Source organism: Calypte anna, chromosome 1, assembly GCF_003957555.1.
Source record: "Calypte anna isolate BGI_N300 chromosome 1, bCalAnn1_v1.p, whole genome shotgun sequence".
Taxonomy (NCBI): Eukaryota; Metazoa; Chordata; class Aves; order Apodiformes; family Trochilidae; genus Calypte; species Calypte anna.
Genome location: NC_044244.1, coordinates 193,890,922 through 193,912,562, shown reverse-complemented (window position 1 = coordinate 193,912,562; position 21,641 = coordinate 193,890,922). Strand labels below are relative to the sequence as shown.

Genomic DNA, 21,641 nt, shown 5'->3' with positions numbered 1-21,641 from the left:
ATGCAGACATGCTGCTGTGCCCATTCATTTGAGAAAATATCTGCATGTATGTCTCAGCCAGTTTTGGGAGGTATTTTTATGATTCAAGAGACTCAGCACTGTGACTGGACAATTTATTAAATGTCAGTCGTGCACCAGAGAAGCACAGGGTTCCTGCAGCAGCAGCTGGATTTGAAGGGAAGAAAGTAAAAGCAGAAGAGCTGGCACCATGTGTCTGGTGTAAGACTGACCACCAGCAGCTGCCAAGAGAAATTCCAGCTTCAGGATGGGCACAGATTCCCTCCTCTGAGACAGTTGATCTCTGAAATTTTGTCATTTGAAGCTGAGGATCTGTCAGGGGCTGAGTCAGCAAATTGCAGCACTGAGCTCCTTCAAACTAATTGAACTTCAGGCCCCAAGGAACCAGCATCCTCTGAAGGGGGCTGAGCATATTGATGCTCCAGCTGCAATGCTTTTTGTCCTGGGTCCCCTTCTCAGCTGGAGGCAAAGGAGGACATGGTGTGAAAAGAACATTCCCTAGCTTGGAATGCTGGCAGAAAGAGGTTGATAGCAGGAGGAAAGTCTGGTTTTCATCACCGAGGAATTAAAAAAAAAAAAAAAGTTAATCAAATATTACAATGATCTGGAGCTGGGATAGCAGTGCTCACCTCCATGGTCTCCATGTTTAGCATACTGGAATGTTTGCTGCCTAGAGGTGCAGTTTAAAAGCAGCTCTGTGCTAGGTACAGCACAGTTGCAAGCAATGAGATGGTTCCTTCCACAAAGCAGTTGTGATCTAAATGAAAGATCACACACTGTAGCTGGGTATTGTATGTATGAGAAAGAAAGAGACTAAAAAATATGTTATAGCAGGCATTATTGCCCAGGAATTTCACAGGCATATTGGTCTTTTGTAATAGACACAGATTTTGTGTTGGGCTGTACACAGAAATTTGATCTTGAGAATGCAATTTGGATTTCACACCAAGCAGGCTCAGTAATGTTGACAGAGAAAGTATAAATGTGCAAGAGTTTCTCCTTTTTGCAGTAATGCTGAAGCTACAGGGGATGGAATGGCACCTACTCCACTGTCGTCCTTTTCCAAAGGAGATCACCAGTTTCCCTGGGATACATCTTTATTATCTGAATTTTACTGCCATGTGTCCCAAGAAGAGAACCATTTCCCAGAAAGCCTCCCAGGCACCATCAGTGTTACAGGAGGCACAAATTCCCCTAAGCATGAAGAAGGTGGCTTTAAAGCACATGTTGGCTGGCTCTTATTCCTTTTTCACTATCATTCTATCAGCTTTTCTGGCCAAGAAGAACCTTTAATTGGAGAGGTGCTAAAATCTATAGATCTTCTCCCAAATGCTAGTGGTTAGTAGTCAATACATGGATCATGTGCAGCTGGAACCCCTTATGTATCATTTTTGTTCTTAAAAGAAAGGGAGCCAATTAACACTGACAGACAAAAGATAAGATGAAAGACTCTCCCAATTTGCAATGCTTTTGTTTTGGTTGAGTGTCACTGCTCAGATTTAAGCACTTGCCTCTAACACAGCTGTAGTCTTAATGACTTCTCCCTAATCATTTCAACATGGGTTAGCAAGAACAGAGCTCTTGGGAGCAGAAGGCATCTTTTCTTTACATCCATGGGCACTGGCTAATTGTTGTCTGAAGATTCTAAGTGTCATCACAAAGTTAATCACAACAATAATTAATAACAATAATAGAAAAAGTAAAAATAATCATAATCTTCAAAATGCATCAACAATAACAGTGGTCTTAGAAGGAGTTTCTTTTTAGTGTTATGAGAAATAATGCTATAATTGCTGCTTGAACACTGTAAATCCGAAAAAAATGGCTTACCTGCCATCTTGTCTGCTGATTGTGTATCCAAAAAGAGGATTGTTGACAAAGCTGATGTTCACTCCAACTAGAGGGGTTCCATCTGCTGTCATCACCTGGCCTCGAATCACACATGCGTGTCTGAAAGAAGGAGAAACATGGTAAGAACTATAAAGTCTTGTGACAAAGCAAGTTGGTTTTTTTCCCCTCCACTTTTTAGGCTAGGAATTCCTAAAAAGCCCAGGCCCTTTTATTCTGGAAAGCTGGGGGCTATGCCATGTGTCTTGAGGGTGAGATGCTGCTTTTGAGGACGTTCTCAGGAGCTGCGTAATTAGATTCAACACCAAAACTGAGGTTTACCTTTATCTTGCTCTTGAAAAGCAACTGCTGCAACATACATTTCATTAACTACAAATTTCTGTAGGGTTCACAACATCAAATTGGAATTTCCTACAGCAAAGTTTCACAGGGTCTTGACAATATTGCCCTAATTAAGGACAAAGCACATTTTCAGAACCAAAGAGAACAGAAACCTATCAAGCACTGTATGGGAAGATTGAAGGCACAAAAGCTACAGAAACACCTTGACCAAGGCTTGACAGCTCATTTCTTCCACACTTTTGAAACACCACGACAGATAATTTCCTAGGTTCAGATAGTTCCCCTACAAACTCCTTAGGGAACTGAGCAAGCTAACAGGACAGGCTTTCTTTCCAAGTTTGGTAGATTGCACTATTTTATAGGCTACATCTATCCCAATTACTCTATGCTCTATAATGTGCTCTTTTATCTAAGGATTTCAAGGATCTTTGAAAACATTGATTAATCCAGCAAGATTGGTATTTTACAGAGAGAGGAAATAAAGCACAGAGTGATTTTTAGTTGTCCAAGGTCAGCCAGAAAACCTGCAGCAAAGCCCAAGACAGATTTTCTAGGTTCCTATTCCAAAGTCTGTTTCCAGACCTCTAAGTCATTACTAGACCTCTACCTTAGGCACTTCCTAAAAAAACAAAGCATCACATATCTGTGAGAGTGTCTGAACCCAATTTTTGGCTGAGTATAACAATTTTTTCTGAGCAGCAACAGTAAATTGTGGTGTCAATGTGCCAACATGACCCAGTGAATGATTTTCCTAACTGCTGTCCTGCTGAAGAGCAGAGATTGAAAGCCAATGTTTCTCCAGGTGCAGGACCAGAGCTCAGCTAAAGCAAATCAGCCCAGCTGGACTTGCTTTCTGAGAGATGTCACTTCACTGGTTCACTGAAGCAAACAATATCTGCAATGTTTAGTAAAGAAAATTGCATTGACATGGATCATCGGGGGATGATCACATTATTTTCTTATGGTCACACTAAAAAGGTGGTAATGGATTTAAAGTATAATTTCTGTTTAAGAGTTTCACTATTTATATATTCCATACCATTAGAATACAGTCTGTCAGGGACTCTTAAACAAAACTCATACTGATTTAAATGGAGAGCTCCAATACTAACAAAAATCCTCAAAGGATTACCAGGATGTTCTGGCAACCTAAAATGTGACTGGATTCATATATGATTTTGGAACAGGCCACAGGAAAATGGGACAGTGCAATTAAATTTTCTGTCATTGAGTTTTCTCTAAACTGTCATGACTTGTTAGGGATCATGAAGCAGAAGATTTGGACCCAGCTAATAATTTTCTTAATATTTCCCACACTTTTCCAATTCAAGGCTCTAATTCTATATACAGCAGATTCAAAATTATATTCCAATACAGCAACAAGTACATCACTCCCTAACAAGCAGGTAAAGAGTAATTCCAAGTATCACGATGCCATGGAATACGCTTAGAAAAATGTCAGTGCTTGGAGTAGATCCATTGAACAGGTCACCAGGTGCACTGCCATTTTTGCAGAAAGTCTCTAACCACATGAGCTAAGAGCAGAAGCTGTGCTTTCTCTTCCCATGATCTCCTCCAACCTGCCCCATCTCCTTTTCCATCCTTTAGAGAAACAGGAGGAAGGACTTGAAAGTGCCTTCTTGCAGCTTCTCATCAAACAGCTGAACTTTTTTTGAAAGGCAAAGAATCACTATAGACTGTTGCTTGAAGATCAAGACCTGAGCATGAGGAATGCAGTATTTTGAATTACAGAGAACATACTGAAGCCAATACTGGGGCTACGAATGTTTTCAAATACTTGAGAGGCAAGATCATACATTTCTGTGAGCCCAGAAAGGACACTTCCACCTCTTATTTCTTTGTTCCAGGAGCTGAAAACAAGCAAAGGAAAAAATACAAGGTTGCAGGTGTCTCTCTAGCTGTCCTACACAAAAACACATGTCAAGCAGTTGCAAACTTCTAAGCAATATTGCAAGCACATTGGCCCAGATTCTCAGCTCATGTTAATAGGGGGATGTGCTTTCTATCAGCAAGCATCTGGTCCATTACATATCACTGACAACTATTTCTTCAACAATGTGTGCCAGCAGAACATGGACAAAGACTTTGCTCTGGCCCTGGCAGCTGTAACAAATGCATTTGAACTTCCACCTTTCAGGGAGAGGTTCAGTTCCTATTCCAGACAATGCTTCTCAGCACTGCTCTCCTTTAGCAAATCTGTGCTGGCTAACTAGGATGTAGCTGGCATCTCAGAGAAGCAACTCATCAGCAAGCCCAGCTGCACCCACCATCCTCCCAAGGATTATAACAATAGCTTTATTATTTATGCTGTAAGGAAAGATGTTCCCACAAAGGGGACATCTTTCCCAAACCCCAGTGAGAAAAAGGAGCTGGAGCAACAAGCACAAATCTGAATTCATTTAAAATGAGAGGGATAAAAACTGGAGGAAAACCAAAGCTCAGACTCTGCCTAATTAGAGTCTCAAATCTTCTTCTTCCCTGGGTGACAAAATTTGCCCCACTTGGGAAAAATAGTTAATAAAGTGCGTTGGAAGCAGCTGGCTTCTCCAGTGTCAATATGTCCTTTCTGGAGGCAAGATTGACTACCCACAAAGCCCTGAGCCCCCCAGGAACCTGGTTAATGCTAATTCAGTCAGCCATTTCCTTCAGAAGACCTTGGTCTAAATGCAATTATGCTACAAACAAGTTAAGTGGTACTGCTAAGACACTCAGCTCTGTGAGAAGGTCTCCCGATATATTTACATAAAATTATCTTTCATGTTAATAGAATAGATGTATTCCATCAGGCTAGGCCTGCCAGTTCAGAGTGCTTTCTGCAGCTGAACAAAATTGAATTTCTTGTATCTGGAGACTTATCTTCCCATTGAATTATTAACAGAATCCACTCTTGCCTCCAATTTATGGATTTTTGTTTGTTTCATTAGTTTTGCACCAGGTTGCAATGATTCTTGTTTTGCAACAAACAGCAGTCTGCTTTCTTCTTCTTTAATTACACTTATATGACCAAATCACTGTCAAAGTGCTATCTGGAATGTCACATAGGGTATCAGACACTTTTACACTATTGCTTTGTGAAGTCATTCTTTACTCCTTAAAAAATTAAATTAAGTCTTCCTGGTGGTATCTTGGCCACAGTGGCAAACCAAGCAGGAGTGCAGCAATGCCTTTCCTTTCCCACTACTCAGATGTAAAGAAAGCTTGACAGGCTGTCAACAAAAACCAAGCAGACAAAAACAGGTTTAGAACAGCAGCCAGAAAGGTAAATTCCTCAAAAGCCATCTCACATTATGGGATTACATTAAAGATTTGTCTTTAGTACTGACTCCAATGCAATGTCTCATAAATTAGACATTGGCCCTTCCAGTATTTCTTATTCATAGATGTTTTCTGCTGACACTGTGCTTAGCACTTGGAAATAGACAACAACACTGCTAGTGCTAAAAATTCTTCATTGGGAAAATTCCATGCATCCTAAACCCCTCTTTGCTCTAAGAAATGTGCATTCTTTCCTTGACTGGAGATAGGCAGAATGGGAAATCTCACCCTAAGGAATTTCTGCAGCTCCTCAAAATACTTTCACTGTAACTCATTGTGTCTTCTTTAAACATTTCAGATGTGTGAAGATGGTTACCATGACCACTTAGTCCTCCTCAGCCAAGTTTTTAATAATAAATATTTTAATTTGACACTCTTCATCTCTTTGAACTTACTTATCAGTTCCATATTTCACTGGCATATGCATATTTAGACATATGGCATTTTTCCTTCTGCTCTGGATGAAACTTCAACAGAGCAACATAGAGAGAAAATCTAGAAAGTTACTACTCACTAGGGAGAGCATAATTAATGAAATTATATGATCCCAATTCTATTTTTTACTCCTATTTTTTTTGTCATTGGTGTGACAATGGTCACACCAGCCAGTCTGTATATGTCTTTATACTCTACCTGCAAAATGACAAGCAAGGCACATCCCCTCCTTGCAGAGACATCAGAAGTAATGTCTCTCAATCTATTCATCCCTTGCACAGGGATTTTTACATTCTCATGACACTTCATCTGTGACATGCTCAGACACCTTGCTGATAAGTGCCTCTAAGTACAGTCATTTGTAACAAGCAGTCTCATGGTTTTAGCTGCTGTAAACTTTTTGCTTGCTAATAACGCAGGATGCTGACCTTGTCCATTTTGGGTTGAATGTCCTAAACAACCTCAGGGCAGACTAGTAGTAGGATACAAAGGAAAACTGGTAGAATGCCAGGTAAAAGCTAAGGGCATCATGATCAAGCACATAGACACAGAGAAAATGCCTGAGCTGACAGAAGAAGGACAAAAGACAAGAAAACAGCAGAACATACAGACTTTCATGTTTATTGCTTGTGGCTTTATTTCCCTCAAAAGCTGTCTGTAAAAAAAGCCCTGCCCACTTGGCTCTTAACTGAGCAGAAAAAACTCCTGGTAGTTTTGTGTTGAACTGTCTGGTTTCTTCATTTCAGCTGCAGGAAAAGCTTAAAATGGAAACCCAGCTACTGACCTTAGCTCCACCTGCATTAAGAATGGGAAAAAAGAATGGAAAAGATCCTGGCAAAAGGGTTCCTTGTTAAAGAAGAATGGCAAGTTTATATGAAAAAAAAAAAAGTGGAAACTGAAGAGAAACCATCCAGGAAGAATCCCCCACCACCACAGACAGCAAAAGTGAGTTTCTCAAAGGGTTTGGCATGATTTGGGCAAATCATTAACTATGATGAACAGAGAAGCTCCCCAGTAAGGGGAGCACCAGAATGCCAGTGTCAAACTGGCAAAGAGACACTGACATTTGACTGATTCCCAAACAGGGACTTGCTAAAGTGACCCTGACAGACATGGTTTGCAGCAGATCCTGCCACTCAGCTTCCTGAGCTGCTGACGAAGTGGAAGACTGAGGAGAAAAAGAGTGAATGATGAAGAACAAAATTTATAAGTGAATGGTGAAGAACAAAATTTATAAGAGCTCTGACCAGGATCAATAAAAGGAAATAAAGTCTAAGTTGTTTGCAGCAAGAAAGAGTATCTGCTCAGTCTTTCTAGCCCATTCAGTGAAGATATTTACAAGATTCCATCACTGAAGGGTCAGCAGATACTGATGGTTCTTTATTGGGTACAATCCTTTTGTAAGAATCCTACAGTGTTTTACATAGCCAACACAACACACAGTAAAGCCAATGGAATAAAATGCTTCAATGAAAACCATTATTTAAATTGTTTTAAGGAGGACAGGGGAAAAAGCAACACTTTCACAAATGGGTCTCATGAAGTTGGTATTTGAAGTACAGAGGGAAGAGCTTATTAACCCAAATTTACTATAAAATCTCTGGATGCAGATTTTTCTTCTTCTTGTCTCTCTAAAATCTAACCTCACAGTACTGAAGCAGTGGGTCTTCTTCATATGCTATTCTCAGTATTCAGAAGTAGGATTGGTTTTGTGACCAGCTGCTGTCAAGTTTCTCAAGCTCTCCATGCATCAGCCTGCACTCTGCTCCAGGAAGACTTAAAAAGTGATAGCTCCCAAATTCTCCTTTGGTACCAACTTTGATAGCAATATCAGTGACTGCTTGAAAAGGAAAAGATGTCATCTTTATTGCATGATAGTTAAGTAACAAAATGTAGCACTGTTTGAGGTCCATTTCCAGGAAATCCATGATCAGCTAAATTATTTTTGGCCTCAAAACAATTCTCAGTTGGCTCAGGCCCTCATTGCTTTGAAAACTTCTCCCAAGATTTGAATCTCATGCACCTATTTGATGTGTGTCCTTTTTCTCTTTATGAAAGCACAATCTTCCTCTCTGATCTGCCAAGCAATCTGGACACTGTTGGACTGAGATGTCACTTCTGCCATCCAAAACAACACAGGTCTTTATGCCTCATTGACTCACTATTTTCACACCCCAAGATTTCTCAGTTGAGCTATAATGGGAAGGTTGAAGAACAGGGAATGGGATACAGGCTGCTCAGCAAGTAGGAAATAAAGAGGAAAAGACATTGATGCTGGTCTCTGAAATTATAAAACAGCCTCCATTCAAGTGAAAGCATTTTGGAACAGAGTTTTATAGAAAACACAACACATAATAAAGCTGGGCTGTGCTTTATTGCAAAGTTTCAGTGAAGAACCCTATTTTTCACAATGTGGTTGACTAAGTAGGGCTTTCAAAGTTGATTATTGTCTCCTGTATTCCAGTACAACCAAATAAACTCTCTCCTGCTTTGCATGAGGCCTTAAAGAAAGGAAAACACACTCTTATTTTCTTAGGTCTGTAAAATCCATGTCAAGTGTTCAGTAGCTCATAAGGTATAAGATAATTTTTCCACCTAATACTGAATTATGCTCATTTCATAATTTTTCAGAAGTGATCCTATAACCATTATTTCTATGAAAGGTAAAGACTTTATGGTGCAATAACTTTCAGAGATGAAAAATGTATTTGTGTCAAGTCCTCACAAAAAATGTCTGCAGAACTTACAGTTCTGTACTGTACTATTATAGTATTTTATGTCTGGTATTTGTAAGCTGTGACCACATATTCAGCTCTTCAGAAGACCAAAAATAAAAGCAATTCTTTCCATTGAATTTGAGGCACCATGGCAGCAAAATTAAGCAGGAGAGAAGGAAAAATACATTATTTCCAGGCTAATTATAAAATGATCTCTCTTTTTGATGATCATTGGGAAAGTTCTTTAACTCTATATAATCTGCCTGACAGCTTTGTAACGATCCAAAGGAATTAAGAAAAAAAATTGGTTCAATAAAATATGTAAGATTTTATGACTAAAATTTTAAAACCTCTTTTTTATGTAGTAGGTATTAACCAATTTAGCAAGTAAAGGGCAATCTCATCCTGATAAAATTAAGGGGTTGATAATGATACTTGGACTCAGCTGTTGTCATCCAGCAGCTAGAGGAGACTGCCCTAAAGCTTGACCTGGCAAGTGATAACTTTACCTCCTCAGTTCAAAGTCAACAGGATCTGTTCTCCCCAGTTCCACCTGCAGTTCTAAGTAGGAAATTTAGAATTTAGGGGATTTTGTATGAGCTGGCTGAGAGATGCTTGAGTTCTGCAGCCTGGTCTGAGAACAGAAACTTTCTGCAGAAGTGATGCAGCAAAGATCTGGGGGCAAAACACTCCAGCTTTTTACCAAATAGACCTGGTAGGATCCCACATAAGAATAATTACAACGTATGAGGAAGCTTACTGTGCTACATCAAAATCACATTTTCTTGAAGAAAAAGTACAGAAAAGAGAGCATTTTGGTTTCCCTTTGAAGAAATCTCAGGAAGATCTGCTGGTGTGAACCTGCAACCCTCCAGGTTTGGGAAGAAATAGGTGAAAGGAAAAGAGAAGGTGGTCTGAATGTCTTCCTTCAAGGGTACTAAGATATCAACATAATATTCTTCAAAATCATCAGACCAAAGAGAGCCAAAGAGACAACTGAAACATTTTGAAAGCCATTTGGATCCTCCTCTCTCTCAAAGTCATCATCAAGACTTCACAATTTTGGGTTTGATGGTTCAACTGATCCATTTATTTATAAAAAACACAAAATAGTGTACACGAGCATTTATATCCCTTCATGTTAGCACCTAACAGTGCTTTTGAACCCTCCCCAAGTGGATTAGTAAGATACTAATAATTAGTAAGATACTTTGTATAGCCTGGCACAGGTGGGATACAGGGCAGATGGAGTGACACTTCATCAGTCAGAAAAGGAAATGTGTAAATTTAATTTAGATTAGACTTTTAAACCATGAAAGCTTACTACATTTTGTAGAGTACTAACTTTAGGGCAATAAGGGACTACTCTTGCAACTGATAGCAGATTCTGCTCCCTGATGTGTCTTTATAATTCAGCAGGTTATTTCTAGCTGACCATGTAATTAGGATGCATAATACTATTGGCAGCAAAGAGATACACAAAACCTGTCCCAAAAAATAATGGGTATAAAATATGCCTAAAATATTTAAAACCCACCCAATTTCTTTTCAAAAATACTCCACAAAAAATGTCAATTCTGCCCATGGTTTTCTGAGATACTTTAATCCTATGCCAATATTTGACATAAAAAGCTTGGTGGATCAGGACTTTTGCCTGTTCTTACAAATCTGTGACACTGTCCCTCATGAGTGAACAAATATATCAGGTGTCCTACTTGAAACTCAACAATTTGACACCACTGCATCTTGTGCTGCTCCTTATGGTGATGGACAACTGAGAATGGCTTAAAAATACAAAGCAAACAGCAAGAGTAAGTGCTTTCAAAATCAGTACAAGAGTGATCAAGTAGCAGAAGAGTACCTGTTATCTGTTCATCAAAATGATGTGAAAAGACATTCTGTGAATTCAGAATTTAATTTAGCTACTTGCTTTATCATCATAAACACTCATTTCAATATGGGCAGTGATTATTTTTTCTTCCCAAACATGAATAATATATATAATTGCTGGTATTTTAGAAGAGACAAGGCCTTTACCTTTATCCATCAGTGTAATTTATCACTGTCTTTCTTTTTTCTTCTGCAGTGGTGAGAGAGCTTGTCAGCTCAGCTTGTTCTTAAAAAGCTGGAGTGTAATTCAATAATAAATTCACTCAAAGGCTAGCTGTCAGGAGGCATTCATTTATTTGTATCCATTAGGTGATGTGCACTGCTGTTTTCTCTAAAGGGAGCTAAGCTGCTTTCTGAAGCCCAAGAAATGTACTGCATGGCTACTCAGTCATCTCCTTCCCTCTGCTCTCCCTTCTGCACAGCCCACAGAGGAATGCAAATGTGCTGTGGTTTCCCCAGGTGTGACAATCCACCAGACATCACCTGGTAAAGCTCTGAGGAGTAAGTAGTCTGTGGGTCCTGACCATAACGAGTATGCTTGTGCCACAGGTGTCTCTTCAGGACATCAAACATGCAAGGTACAGAGGTCCCCATCACCTCTGTGTTGTCTGTTTCTGGGGGACTGCTGACAGCAAGTGGCATGGATTCAGCTGGAATCCTACCCCATGGTGATGATGGGACAGAAAGATGTGTGATGTCCCATGCCCTGCAATCTACAGTCCTGATCTACATCAAAAAGGAGACGACTTCATGAATCACAGTGGCAGCAACAGAAGGGAGAAGGTTGTCCTAAGGCAGGATGCTGGAGCCCTCCACTGGGACAAAAAAATTTGCTGCCTTTCCTCCTGCTGGACAAGCCAGAAGCCAGGAGCTGGATGGGGAGATGGAAATGTTTCATGTTGCCCCCAGCTGTTGCTGTTATCTGCATGGAAACACTGAGCAGTTCTTCAGATCAGAGGAATATTATCAACTGTCTCTTGTAAAAGCAACTGGAAAAGATACAACAGGGAGAATGCTACTGAAGAAAGGACATATTCACACATGGGAATACAGTCAGTCTCATTTGCCTGGAATAACTGGGTCCCAGACAGCTCCGGCCCATGCTTCTCAGTGTCTGACCTCTGTGGAAGCACTGCCATCTCCAGGGTGATAAAAGACAGCTAAGTTCAGCTTTCTAGGTGGTGAAAACAACTGAAACTACAAATAGAATCCAAGCAAGAATAAAGCACTTGCAATGGTTGAGTTTATTCAGATATATAGGATCTTTAAGAACTATATAGGAACACGTGATGTCTTTCAAGAGCCCAAAAGAGTAATGGCATTTTTAGCAACCCAACAGACTGATATGGTATTGTCTCAGGAGAAAATATACCTTCTGCTGAGGTCCTTCAGTGTTATTTGCAAGTGTTCTTGTGATGAGTCAAGATGTTTAAGTTAAAGAGTTCCAGTGCAATCACATCTTGAGGTGACACATCTGTGGACCATATTTAGTGATAAACACCCTAAACTGATATTTTAAGAATGGCAACCTCATAAATCATCACCATCTCTGGTTAATTCTTCATGCTAACTTAAATGGAACAAGAAGCCCCATTTATTAGTTCCACTGCAGTTAATGAAAACCAATCATTAAAACTCTTCCCATTGATCTGAATCTTTGTGTGCCCTCACTCTAGTAATCTACATGCCACATAAACATTTCTGCTAGCAGGTGCTCCATCTGAATCCCAAATCTTTCATTTAGCAAGATGTCTACAGATGGCTAGCAGTTCCTTCCTATGTAGAGATCTATCATCACATTTATAAAAGGCGTGCAAGTCCTGTAGGAGTTTTTGTGACCCTAAATAACACAGTCTTTCTGCTGGTCCTCTCCTGGCACTCTCAGAAGCAAAGTCATATAAATGAGAAAGTTCCAGTATTTTCCTCCACCCCTGTGTGCTGCTGAATGCAAGCAGACTTTAAAGAGAAATTGCAATTTATTTTTGTTATCAAACATATGTGAAGACTCCTGAACTTCTTCAGTTGTAGTGAAAGTTCATTAAAAAGAGACGTGTCTACCAAAATTATCTACGTATCAGAATGGATACATATGGTCCTGACATTAGGGTCTTCAGACTGTGAGTTCAGAGATTACAACCCTAAATATATGAAAAAAAAAAGAAATTCTGAGTATAATCTATTTTATATTCTGAAGTCTGATTTTATAGAAACAAATCACAACAACTGACAGCATAGAATTCTTTGGGTTAACACTGTCCAGAGTATGGACTGTTCTGTATCCAGAACATGCAAACTTCAGCATTCTGGTAAGTACAGCAGTTTATGGCATAACAACTGTTTGGCAGCAAGAAAAACCAAGGAAATTATTACACCAGGCCAACTCCCTGGCACTGGTGTTGTTTTAAGTGGTACATGTCTGACCGCCAGTAGACCACCAGAGATGATGATGCATGGGCGTGGTACCCATGTCCTCTCATGGATGAACATTAGGTCAGACCCAGAAGGTCCTGAGAAGCCAACTGAGGTGTAAGTGCTGAAAGAAATACTCACACAGACATGAGGCTTGTATATTTTCAGTGCCAATCTATTCACTGTTGTGTGTGGGAAAGCTGAAAGAAATGAATGACTGGTTGGAATTCAGTGGAGTCCAAACTTAAGTGTTGAAAACCACCTCCTGGGTCAGGGTCACCACTTCTGAAAGGCAACATCATGGGCAGACACTGAATGATCTAAGCATCTGACACTCCATGGTATGTATTGTGTATCTTGCTACAAGCACATGGATTTCAAGGGATATCCTCCCCTGACAGCCAGGCATGTATTTAAACAAATGGCTGAGATGCAGTTACAGAAGTGAACTGCACACAGTTTCCTTGCCAGGTCCTATGTCTTGATGATGACTGCAGTGGTAAGAATGTCCCAGGATTGAAAACACAATATATACACCTTGATTCATTACACAGGAAATCACCCTGATCACCCTCCCTGCACTTCAAGTTTTCTTCTGTTCTTTTGAGGCTTGTAATGTAAAGATTACTCTAGTTTCCCTCTCTTTTGGATTAATGGAAGAAAGTCTGCTACTGGTGTTTACTAGATACATCTGGAAAATGAACTGGGAGAGCCCTGATGAATGGATGGATTTGCCTCCTTGAAACAGGAGAAGGCAGAAAAGATGCCAAGATGCAACTGCCCATGTGCAGAGGAAGAGAAGCATCTTGTTTTACTGGCTGGCAAGACATTAAAGATGAGAAAGTCAGAATTACATCAGCCACAAAATTCTTCTGATAACTACTTCTCTTAAACAGTTTCTATGTCTTCCCATGGCCAAGAGGCTCATGCTTCACCTCTTTCTTAATCAAAATGAAAATTCACTTACCCTCCTTCAAAGGGATTGTCTCCTGGGATGACATGAGTGCTGTCCTTGCCAATCAGGAACTTGATCCGATCGTAGAATGAATGCAAACTCTGCTGGGAGACAGGGGCTTGTGTCTCCTGGATGATATCCAGGGGGTCTGGGGAGCCCAGGCACAGGGCATTCACGTGGCACAGTGGCTGCAAGCAGCAGTCTGGGTCCATGCAATCCACCAGGCCATCTGCAGAAGGGTAAGGAAGATTTTAGAGCTACAGTAACACGAAGTGTTGAACAATTCAGAGTGCAAAACCTCTTTCCAGTGCACACAACAGAGAAATGTGAAGTTAGACTTGCATGGAGTAACTTATGTTCCCTTAAAGCCCCAGTAAAGAACCTCAAATGTGCATTAATATGTGTATATGAAAATACACACATACACATGAGATTAGAATCTATAACAGGATGTAAGAGACTGATTCTGGAACGTGCTATTTCACAGTCATTCAGACAACTCCAGAGCCACCAAAAGTTAGTTGTTTGCTTGTTTTCTGTCCTTAAACAATGACTTTCATACACTGGTCCAGTTCTCTGTACAAATCACAGGCACAATGCATCATACCAAAGCTGTCGGGGTCACTTTCAGCATCCAGCAAGCCATGATACCTACAGAGAGATCTGTGCATCCCTTCCACTAAAGATTTTACTTACATAGATAAGAAAGGAAGGGAGACTGTGCTGGGAAGGTTCGATCTCTTTTGGCCTTTGTCACACCTATTCCATGCAGACACAGAGTAACAGATGACCTCAAACTCTCATGACAGAAATCTTTTACTTTCAACATGACTAAATTGGTAATAATAATAATAGCAGTGGACAAACATGAGAAAAACTTGCCAAGCATACTCCAGTAAAATGTGGGTCTGTAAAATGTGGTATCTGTCAAGTCACCAAAGACACTGACAGTGCTACTTCCCCTCCCACAGCCACAGTTCATCCTAAGATGCCACTGTTCATTGCAAACCACACAGTAAAAAGCAGTGACTGGAAAGGAAACACAACAACAACAAAATAAGCTCAGAAGAGGCTTAATGAAGCATCACATTTAGAAATAAAAATTGTTAGCATGTAGGAGAGATGGATCTTTAAACCAGATAAGGGAACTGGATGTTTTTGTTCTGGGGTAATGGGATATGGAGGCCTTTACTTCCAACTCATCAGTTTAATCAAGACACTTTGATAGTGAATGAAAATTAATGCCATGTGATGGCTGTTCAAAGGCTTGTGTGAAATGATTAGCTGGTCTCACTGTAGTTCCTGGGAGTGCTATATATCAGAGAAACCACCTTTACACCTAGCTGACTATTAACGATTTCAGTGTCAAGGCAAGAAATTCATGTGCCTGGAGAGCAAAACTGTCCTGAGAAGTAGGACTCTCCTGAAGTGGGATGAGATGTGGAGTTGCCAGGATAATGTATTTTTTACTTCAAAGAAACACTAAGCTAAAACAAGACAGTTTGTCATTATTATAACCTGTGAGCTTCAGTTTCATCCCAGTTACACCGGTATGAATTAGAAGTCCTTTCACTAATGTTATTGGCATTACTTTATATTTACTGTACTATAACTGGGACAAGAATCTGATCTGTTATTATTGCTGTAGTACTTACAATAGCTTACATGATAGCTTGAGATACACCTGTGCTGTTCTTGGAGGATTTTAGTGCCATAAAACATCACAGGCAACATCATTTCATGTGCTTACCCATACACAGAAAACCAAACAAAAAACCTGATCAGCATTCCTAGAGCTTCCAATTTATGTGTGAGTCAAAGTGCAATGATATCTGCTCCATGTACACACATGCACACACTCAATGAGCCATTTTCACAAGTGCTCAGCACCTGCCATTAATGAGAATGGGAGCAGTGTTAGATTGGCAAAAACACTTTTGAAAATCCCATCCACTATCCTTACCTCTGTCCCTTCTGATGTTTCTGAATCTTTATAATTCCTTGCAAAATTGCCACAAAAAATTGTCAGCTTGGGCACAAAAACTAAAGTCTGCCTTTTCTCTCGATGACTAGTGATAATGAAAAAGAACTTAATTACATTTTATTTGCCCATTAAAAAAGTGACTTGCTGCAGACAAATAGGCCAGCAGGATTCTGGAAGGTCAAATGGAGTTTGAGACACCTCCCACAGAATACAGACCAGAACAGATGCAACTTGCTTATCCCTAGCCACCTAATAGGAAAGAAAAAAAAAAAGAGATGGAAAAGAAAAACAAAACCCAGCCCTGTTACTATATTGACTACAGTTTCAAACGAGATAAAATGTTGTCATTTTCTCCCTCACATTAATAATGTTTTCTAAGGCTACAGAAACTCTTCTGAGAGGATGGCAAACCAGCTATACCATAGCTCTTCATTACTTTGTCTTTATTTCAGGCATCAGAAATATGTTTTGGGACCTGAAGCTGCGAGCCAGCAAGGGAATGCTGTCTTTGCAGGAAAAATAGATAAACATTTGAAGAGCAGATGCACAGAACAATGTTTTGTACATGTGGAAATGCTGGGGACACACCTGCAGATATGACTTTCAAATTACATGTTTGAGGTCTGTATGGAATAAGTTGGGGGTAATTATACCAGAGAGGTTTATCATGGACATCAAAAAGTCATTAAGGTCCTCAAGAGCTGAACTGGGTTTATGCACTCAAATCCCTCTAATGGCAACAGCAGTCAATGCACAAGGCATTTCTTTAGCTTAGAAAATGTAAAGGCCATTTTTGTCCAAGATGTGTAAAACAGCATGACTTAAGCTACAAACCAGACCATAAATACTCATGTTTCCTCCTGAATCTTGTGTTCTTGTGAGGTTTTTAAAATTTTTTTTGTTGTTTGGTTCACAACCTGTCCAGTTGTACCCTACAGTGAACTGTAAGGAGATACAATGAAATCCTACACAGCAATACCTTCCCATGCCTTAAGATCTCTCACAGGCTCCATCAGAAGAGCAAGGTGTAATGAAGAGCAAAGTGTTCAGGGAGCTGCATAGATTAATAAAAAATAAAACCAGAGCAAAAAAAACCCTCAAGCTTTAATGGTTCAAATAGACAGAAACAAACTCAGGAAGCCAGCACCATCAGCAAAGGAAAATACAGGAGGTTATGATCTCACAAAATGATCTGAAGTCATAACACAAAGCACCTTTGAAATTTATAAAGCATGAAGACGGAATTTCCTTAGAACTCCTGACAAAATTTTCAGAAGGAGGTAACAAGAGGAGGGGAACATGGGATCAACAGCTCTGCACCCCAAGTTTTGAGTAGCAAAGCCAGAGACCCATGGTCCACATGTGGATTCCTGACTCTGGCAGCTCCCAGAGTGCAGATGCTGATTTAGATGCTCAGTTATGGTCATATTTATACAGTTCCTGGTTTTAAAAAGTGGCAAATGCCTTAGTCTACATGTAGCCATAATATGACCAGGGCACTTCAGACCAATGTGTTGCTGAGAAATCTCCATGCAATTTTGAAAGTCCTGTGTAGGGGGATTACAGGAGTTTATGTGCTTTAAGGTCAGAAGGATCAGTTTGTCTGACCTCTAACAAACACAGGCTGTTCATTTTTTTCTCCCAGAACTGGGTCAAAGCCTGTTTTTTACAAAGATTTCTCACGTATCAGAGAGTTCATTATAGTTGAATCTACCACTTCTACCACCAGTATACTGTTTAAATGCTTAATTACTGCTCAGAAACTTCATTTTATTTCAATGTTGAATTTGTCTAACTCCAATATACCACCACTAGAACTTGTTTTGCCTTTCTCTGCAAGGTTACCAATGTTTCCTTCTGCCCTGCATGCTCAGATGTTTTTCCAAGTGTAAATCCCTGCACACAAAGCAACAATCCATTCCAAAACTTTTCTCTGAACAGCTGAGGAAGACCAAACCTCACATTGGAAGGTTTATTTTCCAGTTGCTGGATTATTATGTGTGTGTGTGTGTGGCATCCTTTCATTTCCTTCCAGTTATTTTATATCTTTTGTTTTGTGTGGGCAGGACAAAGAACTGTGGCAGCAATATAGGGTAAAGAAGAGAAACCACTTCCCAACTTTTGGATTTTTATACTTCTAAGGTTCAGAGTAGCCTTTTAGCAACAGGCTTGTATTGAGAACTCACGTTGAGACAATTTATCTCCAGTGACCTCTAAATCCCATTCTGAGTTGTTGCTTTTCAAGAGTCTCCCAACCCATAACATGCTGCCTTTGTTCCCAGGGGCATTACCTTGCATTTTTCTGCACTAAGACACATTTTGTTGGACTGTGACCTTGAGCAATGTGAGTCAGATCACTCTGTACCAGAATGATCTGGTTTGCTACTTACCAGCACAGGTGACCTGAAGTTTTTTTTCAGGAGAGATTTAAACTACATTCTAAGGCAACGAAGAAAATGCTGAATAGGGCTGGATACAACAACCAGTTTCAAGGGATCCCTGGAGAAATCATGGGTGCCTTTCAATTAACAAATTAATTCAGAGATCTGTCACTGAGCCAGATTTTAAGCAATCTCTTCTGTTCCTTATTGTTTCCATGTAATAAGAGTTTTTACATCTTTGAGAGATTTTTTATGCATCAAATATTTATGCACATGTCCTTTTGGCACTGCTGCCCAAAATAAAACTCTTTTGTCACACCTGCTTTGTATAATAAAGCCATGAAATAAATTCCTATTGTAATCTCAGAGTTACCATTGAGTAAATCAAATCACTGGCTTTGTGAAAAGGGAGCCATTGGCAAGAAGGTGCCACATCTGGTAAATTATACACAGAATGTTTGCATCTTTCACTGGGACTCATGTTATAGAATAAGTAAGACTGGATGGACCTCCATAGGTCATCTTGTGAGCTCTGTCTCCTCTCCTTCAGGCATGAAAGAGAATGAATTTAGCAAAGCACTTCCTTTGCTGCTGCTGAGGATAAAGCAGCTCCAGTTTCTTTATCTAGCATTATATTCTGGGGACCATGTCCACTTTGATCAGATAATCTGTACTTTCTGTATCACTAAAAAGCGAGTTTTGTTTTGGGATTATAGCCTCAAGTTTGTATCTTGTGGGTGGAGCTGGATCACTGCTTTTAGATGCTCTGCCTCGTTTTAAAGATTTCAAATCCACCAATCCATTAGTGAGCTCTTCAACAGACTATGAGCTTGGGAGCAGACACCGTCTTTTTATTTTGTGTTGACAAAACACCTGTGCTGATCCCAAAGAGTTTGGAAGTGCCAGCAGAACCCAGTGAAATAACCACATTTCTCACTGAAGATTTGTATCTGCAATGTGTTTTCTTCTTGTTCCCTAGACAAACATTGCTTCATGGAAGGGACCAAACTCTAAAGCTCTGTGTGTCTTCTTGGAGTAGGACCTCAGCCTAAAAAGCATGACACTTTTTTAATACCAGCTGGAAAACACCTGATATTAACTGACTTCAAAGAGTCTTCACTGTGGCAACTGGACCATCCACATTGGACAGACAAAAGATCTGAATATTAACCTTACTGAGGAGCTTCACAAGATGATACTCAATACCATAACTAATTTAAGATGACCTAAAATTACTTGGCTTTCAAACATTGCTTGTGACCCACCCTTTTGTGAAAATTGTGCCCTTTATGATGTTTTAATAGTATGTAAAAAAATACAGCCACCCAAAACAACCAGAATTTTTGAAAACCTGTAGCTACTGGGGTCAGTGTGGAGGACTTGGGGCTGTATCTTGCTTACCTACCCATGAGGTGGGCTGGAGGATCAATATCTCTGGTATTTACTATGAAAAGAGTTGCAGGATCCAAGGCAGAAGTAATTTTCTTCTCTAAAAACCTGACAAATATAAACTGACCCTGTTCTGTGTTATGAGAGAAACAAGGTTGAAATGGTAAGCACCACATCTAGCAGGTGGTTGGTTATGTGGGACATGCTTCTTCCCTCCTGGGCATGCAGGAACGGGCAGGCATTTAGTAACTAAAGGGGTTTTGTGACTGTCTTCTTCATCTGTAAGCCTCCATCTCCATACTCTAAGTTCCCTGAGAGCTTCCTGTGCTACGAACAGATTAAGATCCTAAGGCACACAACCAGCCTTTATCTGAGAAGAAAAACTCTGTGCCTGTTGAATGCCACTGCTCATTAAGAGGAGAAAACCTTTTGGCTTACTTCTAAATTATTACTAGGTGAGCCTTATATATTCCCTCCCCAAAACAAAACCTATCACATTCACAGCTACTACTCTACTACAAAAAAACTTTTCTCCAGCAGCAATGGGGCCACTGCCCCTGCATTTCTTGGGTTGCTGCTGCACTTGCTGGTTGCAAAGTGCTCACAAATCTCACAGCAGCCTCATTGCTCTTTCAAGCTGCCTGCAGTTTGGCTTCCAAGTCCCTCACCCACCCAACAAGGTTGTCAAGGATTCGAGTTTTGTACAGAAGCAAAAGGGCTGGTTCTGAGAGACTGCTCCAGCAGTAAACAAGATCAGCTGAGGGCTAATAAAATGTCAAATTATCTGTGACTTTTCATGGCCTCACAATTGTGGTGGCTGATTTAATGGGCAGCGTCTTAGCTCACTGAGATTGAATAATTGAACGTTTCTACAGAGTTATGGATGCTGCAACAGAAATCTGTCATGCCAGCATCGACAACAGAATGCAAATAACCTTCAGCCAGGGGTCTTATTATGTGTTTAAAGAGACTCTGACAGGTGCTGCATGTCAAGTGTCAGGCTGAAACAGGAAGGCCATAGGTAGGGAGAGACCTGGCTATAGGCAGAGAGCATCCTATGGACCATAATGTGCACCAGAAGCCCCAGATACACTGGCAGTCAGGAGTAGGTGGGCCTAAGGAGCCTTATTAGAGTAAATCAAGGAGAATATAAACTGGAAACTCAAGAATTGCTCCTGCTGAAGATCATGAGATGTTTTGCCACTGACTGCAGCAGGAAGAGACTCTGAGAGAAATTGTGGTAGGCAAAGAAAAACTAGAAAGAAAAATAACAATAAAACCCAATTGTCTTTCAGGAGTATTTTCATTGCCAATGAAAGCAAAAAATTGCATTCATTATATGATTAATTGTGTGTCTCACCTCATCTTACCTTTCCTTTCTGTGCCATTCACCAGACAGCATTATCACTTATTGTGGGGATGCTCCCTGTCTTCTGTTACTGGGAGAGTTCGGATGGGGAGGGTTTAAAATGAAGATACTCTCAGTGTAAGGTGTCCGTGCCATGGGCTTGGGTTGGAACTAAATGGTCTTTAAGGTCCCTTCCAACCCAACCATTTGGATGATTCTAGATACAAATGTAAAGCTAACAAAGTGTTAGTTTCACCCTTTGAGCAGAGCAGACTTCACTCTTTAGCTCTAGTCTAAACTCTGGTGAAACAGAGGAGCAGCTCAGTACTTCTGTACAAAACAAAGTATTCCTTTCATGAATTCTTGTGCTGATGAAGTTTTACAGCAGTTACAATGTTCTGCCCTGAGCTGAGGACTGACACTCACTTTACTTCAATTAGATTTGGGGAATAAATAGTTTTTACTCCATCGCTTTGCAAAGAAAAATTTTACCTATTCAACAAAAACATTGCTGCTTTTGGACCCTCTGTAAGGGATCAAAGGGAAACAAAATACAAGTGTAAGTAACAATAGCAATGTGACTGTCAAT

The 21,641-nt window shown here is 40.1% G+C and overlaps 1 protein-coding gene across 1 annotated transcript in view; it reads right to left on the bottom strand.

The window, feature by feature from the left end:
• The window catches only part of TENM4 (teneurin transmembrane protein 4), a 358,077-nt gene that overhangs the window by 78,221 nt on the left and 258,215 nt on the right, over window positions 1-21,641 (bottom strand). Inside the window, exons 15-16 of the mRNA XM_030461389.1 lie at window positions 13,963-14,179; window positions 1,849-1,968 (exon numbers count right to left, since the gene is read on the bottom strand). Of these exons, the coding sequence (XP_030317249.1) occupies window positions 1,849-1,968; window positions 13,963-14,179 (337 nt within the window). The remainder of the gene's footprint in view (window positions 1-1,848; window positions 1,969-13,962; window positions 14,180-21,641) is intronic.